Here is an 8,277-nt window from a genome sequence, read left to right on the forward strand (position 1 = left end):
GTGCCGCCCGCCATGCCCAGCCCCACCTCCCACCCTCTGCAGCTGATGTGGTAAGGTGACTCAGTTCTGGCCAGCGGTTGCAAGCCCGTGTCCAGCAGCTTCTGGAACCTTCCCTGAGAGACAGCAGTTGTTTGGCCTTTGTCCTCTTCTTCCTTCCTCCATTCATCTGATGCTCCCTTCATCCAGAGCACGGCAACGGGCATCCTTGCCCACAATGTGAGGGCCACGGGCTGGGGACGATGGAGTGGTGAGCTGAGCGGATGCTGCCGTGTCTTAAGGAGAAACTCACTCCTAGTGCCAGCCAGAGACCCCCCCACTCACACCTGACCCTAACCTGTACCTGTGCCCTGGACTCAGGATGGGTGCCGCAGCCTGCCAGAGGCCCAGTGACATCGGCCAATGGAGCCCGTATCCCGCCTGAATGCTTTCACGCTTGCGTTGGTGAACTCAGGTGGCCAGAACAAAGTCCCACAGCCTGAAGCTTTAACCACATTCACTGTCACCCAGTTCTGGAGCAAAACCTCCTCTTCTTACAAGGACCCCAGTCACACTAGGTTAGGACCCACCCTGGTGACCTCACTTTTACCTTAATAACCTCTTTAAGGGCCCGACTCCAAAGGGTCACGATCTGGGAAGCTGGGGGTCAGGACTGCAGCGTGTGACTGTGGGGGACATAGACCAGCCCATCACATGGCGCGCAGCACACAGGCAGGTCCTCTACAGCCCGGGGCACGTGCAGAAGGACGCAGTGGGAAGGCTCGGCCAGGCCGGCCTACTGGAGGGCTGCAGCCGGCAGGAGGACGTCAGGGAGGGGTCCGACGCTAAGCCTCGGGCGGCCCCCGCCCCTGTCCACCCCCCAGCACTGGCCCGGCTGCGGGAAGAGGAGACCGCAGAGCAGAAAAGGTGCTGCTGTTGAGTGCCGAGTGGAACCAGGGAGGCGTGGAGGTGGCCCGCGGGTGGCAACCATGCGAGGCGGCCAGGGGAGCCTCTGGGCACCTGCACTAGCCCCCCGCCCCAGCTTCTGGGAACAGAGACCTCCTTTCCCTGCAAGAAACAACCCCTCCTCCTCCGCTGCAGCCATCTCGGTGGGCCTGCGGAGCTCCCCCTACACGGGCCTTGAAGGAAGGATGGCAGGAAGGCCCCGGCGGGAGTGTCCACTTGTCCCCTGGCCAGGAATCCGCGTCCCCCGTCCAGCCTGGGCCTGGTCCTTCGGCTCCTTCTTGGCTTCTGCCCGCTACCCCTGCTCCTCCCCTGAAAACTCCTCTCCTTTTTCTCGGCTCGGGGTGGCCAGGGACCACCTGTTATTTGTCACTGGAGAGCCTCACCCGATGCCTGGGTCCTGCGATGATTACGCTGGAATTTCCTGAGGGCAGTGGGGCAGGGAAGGCGCTGACGCCTGGGGCTGTGGGCCAGTGGCCAGGCTGGGAGGCGTGGGCACAGGTGGCCTGGGCCTCAGCGAGCCCTGTCACCTCCTGGACGGCCAGCGCTTGGGGCAGCCCAGGACAGCCTTCCTCGTCGTGCGCGGTGCGGTGTCCCAGGAGAGAGGCCCAAACCCCACCGCGTGCGCTGCCTTCGGCGGGAAGGGCCCCGCAGTCCGCAGCAGTGTCTCCATCCGCGAGCGGATCCGGAGTGTGTACCGTCCGGGCGCACTGAGGACCCGGGGCCTTCCAGAGGATAAGCCATCATCTGAAATGGCTGAGCTGCCCAAGCCGCGAGCGTGTTACTCCGTTATCAGTGACCTTTGTGTGACGCGGCCCTTGTCCCCCTGGGTGGGGACCAGCCACTGATCTCCGGGTCCGGGCACCGAAAGGGAGCAGCTGCAGAGCCACGTGGGTGCTTCCAGGACAGAGCTGCCTGGACGGGAGTTTCAGGAGGCAGCGGAGGACAGCTCCAAACTGCCCGGACATGTACAAGGTGGCGTGTGTCAGCCCACGCTCGACGCCCTCCCTGTGGGAGCAGGAAACTGGAGGTGCCCCACGGGTCCCCAAGTGGGGTCTGGTGGGACAAACCCTGGGGTGGCCGCTGGATGGTACGGGGTCCTGCACGGGGGAGGAGGGGGCCCACAGGGCGAGGCTGGTCTGCAGGGCCGGAGTCGGGGGAAATGCAGGGGCAAACGGGGTGAGGACCTGGGTCGATTTTTTCAGAAAGGGTCTGGACGTGAATAAAGACATTTTAAACAGGTGGGAGAGTAAATCAAAGCTAACAAAAAAGGTAACCCAAGGGCACAGAGGAGACCACCCTGCGGAGCCTCCCGTGCCCTACAGCTGGGACTTCAAAATCACAGAAATGAGCCATGGAGTGTGAAACCCAGTGGGGTCAAAATGAAGGAACCAGCCGAAAGGGGAGAAGATGAAACAGAGAACTGACCGCATATGCGGAGGCGGTGACTTAAGCACCCGGAGGACTTTATTTCAATCCACTTTAAAGGACAGTCATCTGAAGACAACTGTCAAATGCGGTGGACTGTGTGTGTGTGTGTTTACATTTATATGCTGTGTGTGTGTAATTGTGTAAAATGCCCTTAGGAAACAGATTTTCAAGTTGGCAGATACAAATATACAATTGAAGGAGTCAAGAAAAAGGCTTGAAATTCTGCACTGGAATTGGAAATATCGGTCAGGGCATTCTTTATTTTTAAAAATTCCTGCTTCCTAAGTCAGACACAGAAGGACAAATCCTGCACCACTTCACCTGAATAAGGTTCCTAGTGTAGTTCAATCCATAGAGACAGACAGTAACAGACCGTAGGATGGTGGGGCCTGGAGCTGGGGAGGGGGAGGGGGGATGAGAGTTTAAGGGGGACAGAGTGTCAGTTTGGGAAACGGAAAGTTCTGGAAGTGGGTGGTGTGATGGTTGCACAACAGTGGGAAGACACTTAATGCCACTGAACTGCGTACTTAAGGATGGCCAAGGCTCTGAATTTTCTATGTATTTTATTACAATAAAAATAATTGAAAAAATATGAATGTCCTCATTCTGTCCACTGAAAAGCCTGGAAGCAATGACCACACCAGCAGCAATGAGCACCCCAGAACCCAAAGTGGGACCCCTGAATACCCACTACAGTCCCTCCAGGAAGGAGCCCAGGATTCCTGGAGAAAAGGCTGGCACGGGGGCTCGTATAAGGTGAATGGAGAGCCTCGGGTCCTGCTGAATGCATGGAAACGATCAAACCCTGCCGCATCGTTGCAAAAGGACGCACTGGCGAACTTGGTCCAAGGTTTGACCCCTTGGGCACTGGTCGGGATGGTAAGTGCAATGAGCTGAAATGCATCTCAGCCCGCACACCTGGTGTGACCCCATGAGTCCTGCTGTGACACAACCGACTCCCTCCCCTCAGCGTGGGTGGGGGTCTGTGACTAGCTTCTGACCTGCAGGCGAGGGCAAAGGTGCAGGGTTTTCGGAAGTGACGGGTCCTCTGAGTTAGTCAAGGGCAGCTTCTCCGGGTGGGTCTGACCTGATCAGGAAGGCCCTTTCTAAGAAGGTGGGGGCCTTCCCTGGAGTTAGAGGCTCAAGGGCGCAGACATGGGAGTGAACCCTGCTACGACCTGAGTGGGGCCTTCTCCAGCCTAGCCTCTGGATAAGCGCACGGCCCAGCACACGCCTCGGCCCGGTGAGGCCCCAGGCAGAGGACCTGGCCCAGTCACGAGTTACGCCAGGACTGCTGACCACAGAAATGCGAGGTCATAACGGCGTGCGATTTAAAACCTTGAAGCTTCTGGTGACTGTCACTCAGCGATAAAAACTACTACATGCGTGAAATGCATTTAAATATGTCCCAGCTCATGGGTTCATAGGATATGCATGCATGTGTGTATCTGTATGTGTCTGTATATACAATAATCAGTATCTCTGGACCTTTTCTGCCTTCCCTGCTTCAAATATGTGATGTGGGGAAATGTATCTTCATAGAAGAATTCTTACAAATAGTCGCCGGAGAAACGCTGGGCTTAGAAAACGGCCGCTTTGCAGCCCCTGATGAAAGAATGGATCCAGGCCTTCGATACTCAGGCTGGGGAGATTTTATCCCCCAGAGCACAGTTGGCAGCGCCTGGAGACAGTTTTGATCGAGGTGGAGGGGGTACCACTGGCATTTGGGGGGGCGGGGGTACTGATGGACGTCAAGGGAAGCAAAGATGTGTCTGTGGTGGGCTGACCCTTCCCGCCCCTGCCCCCTGTTGTTCATGCCTTCATGCAACCCCACCACCTCACCTGAAGGGGACCCACGCCTTCTTCTTACAGAGAGTGGCTAAGGGGCGGGGTGTTACTCCTGGGACCGGGCCTCGCCACTGAAGATGCTGGGGTCACTCCCTCCTGCTGGCCTTGCAGAAGCACCATGTGGGAACAGCCCGTGGCGGGGCCCACGTGACGGGGACCCTGGGTGCCCAGAGGAGGTGAGGACCTCCTTCTATAACCACGGAGAAGTGAACTCTGCTCACCTGAGCGAGCTTGGAGGCGCACCCTCCCCAGTCGGATCTTCAGATGAGAGTGCGGAACCCACACCCAGGTCGAGCCGAACCACAGCTCCCGCGAGAGAATAACAACCGTGTGTTCTTTTCAGTCTGTGGTGACTCGTTTCAGCACAGAAAATGCACACACTGGCCCCAAAGGCCAGCACTGCCAAGGCTGAGCAGCTGATCTCAATTATTTTTTTCTGTAAAGGGCCAGGTAGTAAATATTTTTGGCTTTTCTATCATCACACAACAAATGACTATGGACTTAGCAGCCGAAACCATACCCATCGACCAGCTTGTGGTTCGGAAGGACTGAGGTTCGGTTGGGTTCTGCCAGGTTCTCTGCTTAGGGCCTCATAGGCTGAGCTCAAGGAGGGCTCCCTCCTGCGGGCTGTGGGGGTGAATCCACCTCAGGGCGCATCCCAGTGGTTGGCAGAGTTGTTCCTTGTGGCTGCAGGACTGAGGTCCCGTTTTCTGACCGAGTGTCAGCCAGGGGTCCTTTCAGCTTCTTCCACGGAGCCCCCTCTGTCTCAGCCATGGAGAAACCTCCTTCCCGTCAACCTCTTGCTTTGACTTTCTCCGAATTCCCCTCTGATACCAGCTGACACACGTGGGATTAAATTGGGCCCACTTGGGTCATCCCTCTATTTTAAAGTCAAATGATAAGACCCTTAATTACATCCTCAAAAGTCCTTTTTGCCGGTAACATTACACAAGCACAGGAGGGATCTCTTATGTTACTCACAGTTCCTGGAATTAGGGCAGAAAATCTGGCCAGGAGTGGGATTCCTTAGAATCAGGCCCACCATAGCCAACGTGAAAGAAGCCATGGACAGTCTGTGAACAAAGGGTCGTGGCTGTGTTTCAGTAAAACTTTATTTACAAAAACAGATGGCAGACTGGGTTCCACCTGTGGCTACCGTTGTTTGCCAACCCCAGTCTAGCAAAGGTCACCAGTGGCTGCTAAGACCATGGGGACAGCTGACGGGGAGATGGACGGAGCTCTGGCTCACCACGCGCCGCCCTCCGATCAGTTTCACAGACGAGACACGCCGGCCACCGCACGCCTCCAGCACCGGTGCAGCAGGATGTCTACCTTCGAAGTGGCCTTGCCCATAGATTTGACCTCAAACGGATCAGGGCTAACAAGAAATACAGAGCGTGGAAAAACACTACGGTGTGATCCATGGAATCCGGAATATTGGAAATTCCCTAAAACAGACGGCCTTGCTCCTTCACAAATAACTGCAAGAATGAAGGAGGGGATACTTCTGGATGAAAGGGGGGCTTTGGAGACACGGCAGTAATGCCTGTGTGAGTTCTGTGTGGATTTTGACTTGAAGAAATCACCTGTGAAATCCATTTATGAGACTATTGGGAAAATTTGGACTTGTCCGCAGATTTGATGATATGAAAGAGTTATCGATGTATTTTTAAGTGTGATGACGCTATGGGGCCTTTTTTAGAAAAGAGTCCTTACCTTTCAGAGACATGAGAAGGGATGGGGCCCACAGACATTGAAGGATGAAGTGTTTATGGGTGAAATAATAGGGTGTCTGAGGTTTGCTTAAAAGTATCTGGAGAGTGAGGTAGGTGGGCGTCAAAGACACAAGACTGGCCGTTGGTGGTCATTGTCAGGTCCGGGCAAGCGTTATAATGTTCTCTATGCTTTCGTATGTGTGTGGAATTCTCCCAACAAAGGCTTCTGATTGCAGCACAAGGTTTCTTAATGGACAGGCTGGTGGGTGGTGGGGAGCTCCTCGGAGCTGTGTGGGAGCCGGGACCCCTCTTGTCAAGGGACCCCAGGGGAAGGGGCCTTGATGCGGGGGTCAAGGGACCCCATGGACTTGCTGCGGGGGCCAGGCGCCAGGCGGCGGCCAGAGCTCCCCAGACACTTGCGGTGTAGCTGAGTGTTTACGAGTGTTTATGAGCGTGTGTCTCGGGACCATCGGTAGCCGTGACATCCTTCCCCTCCGTGTGACCCTGAGGGGCACTGTCCATGTTCCCAGAGGCCCAGTGGGCCTTGAAGCTTGCCACGGGACACGGGGGCTCAGAGCAGGGCTGAGAGCGAGACCATGCCTACACCAGGGGCAGCTTGAGGGAATGAGAGCAGACCGGGCAAGCCAGGACAAGAATTGGTGAGCAGTGCTTACCGTGGGGGCCTGCGGTCAGTGTCTACCTCCCTCACTGGCCTCCACCCGAGTACCATGTAGCAGGACCTGCCTCTGCTTCCGGTGGGGTCAGAGGCGGGGTCGCCCACCGACCACATCCCGGGTTGCAGGTGGCTCCGGCATCCTCTGCTCTCCCAGGGGCTTGCCCGCACACTCAAGAGATCTTGTCAGCTCCCAGCTGGGTCCCCTTTGGTGCAGAGCCCTCACCCAGCTCAGGTTGAGAGCCTGGACTGTGGGCAGAGCTGCCGTGGCCCGTAGATGCCAAGTCCCTCATCCCCTGTCTCGTGCTGTCCCCTCCAGGGACGGGGACTTGGTATTTCCTCTACCTTGTCCCTTGCTGAGCAGGCCAGGGTCCCAGGCTGGTCAGTGGTGCTCCCAAACCTCCTGGCTGGACCTCAGGGCCCCACATCCTGCATTCCCAGCCCTGCACACTCTCTGGAGGCTCTGCCTGCTCCAGCCTCAGTCCTCTAGAGGGACTTGGCGAGTCCTGCAGCTGTGGCTAGGTTGACCTCCGTGTTCCCCAGTGTTGGACACCTTCAGCTGATGAGGCCCAGATATCTTTACCCAACAAACTTGTGGGGGATCTGGGGCTTGAGGGGCCCCATTCCAGGTGTTGGAAGGCTTCTGGGAGAATTGCTTGTCAATGGTTACTTACATATGGACACCCCCACCCCAGACCATCAGAATCCTTGTGCACAAGCTCCCATGCCCCACTCTCAAGATGGACTCAGTGAGAAGGAAGGAGGGAGGGAAGGAGGAAAGGAGGAAAGGGAAGAATGGCAAAATGGATGGATGGATGAATGATGGACAGATGGATGACGGATGGAGGATGGATGGATGGATGGATGGATAGATGGATGGATGATGGATGGATGGAGGATGGATGGAGGATGGATGGAGGATGGATGGTTGGAGGATGGATGGATGGATGGTTGGAGGATGGATGGATGGATGATGGATGGATGGAGGATGGAGGATGGAGGATGGATGGATGGATGGAGGATGGATGGAGGATGGATGAAGGATGGATGGATGGATGATGGATTGATGGATGGTTGGAGGATGGATGGATGGATGATGGATGGAGGATGGATGGATGATGGATGGATGGAGGATGGATGGATGGATGGATGGATGGATGGATGGATGGAGGATGGATGGATGGAGGATGGATGGTTGGAGGATGGATTGAAGATGGATGAAGGATGGATGGATGGAGGATGGATGGATGGATGGATGGATGATGGATGGATGGAGGATGGATGGATGGATGGATGGATGATGGATGGATGGAGGATGGAGGATGGAGGATGGATGATGGATGGATGGAGGATGGAGGATGGAGGATGGATGGATGGATGGAGGATGGATGGAGGATGGATGAAGGATGGATGGATGGATGATGGATGGAGGATGGATGGATGATGGATGGATGGAGGATGGATGGAGGATGGATGGATGGAGGATGGATGGATGATGGATGGATGGAGGATGGATGGATGATGGATGGAGGATGGATGGATGGATGGATGATGGATGGATGGATGGATGGATGATGGATGGAGGATGGATGGAGGATGGATGGAAGATGGATGGATGGAGGATAGATGGATGTGTGGATGATGGATGGATGGAGGAATGGGTGAATGCAT

At 56.0% G+C, this 8,277-nt stretch overlaps 1 protein-coding gene across 1 annotated transcript; it reads right to left on the minus strand.

The window, feature by feature from the left end:
- Positions 1-7,452: 7,452 nt before the first annotated feature.
- LOC132597744 (splicing factor 3A subunit 2-like) lies at positions 7,453-8,277 on the minus strand (the record flags this gene model as incomplete). The annotated part of the gene is made up of 1 exon (XM_060304365.2): positions 7,453-8,277. A coding segment is annotated over exon 1 (825 nt), but the record flags the coding sequence as incomplete, so codon positions are not given.

This window comes from Globicephala melas, chromosome 8 (genome assembly GCF_963455315.2).
Source record: "Globicephala melas chromosome 8, mGloMel1.2, whole genome shotgun sequence".
In the NCBI taxonomy this organism is placed as follows: Eukaryota; Metazoa; Chordata; class Mammalia; order Artiodactyla; family Delphinidae; genus Globicephala; species Globicephala melas.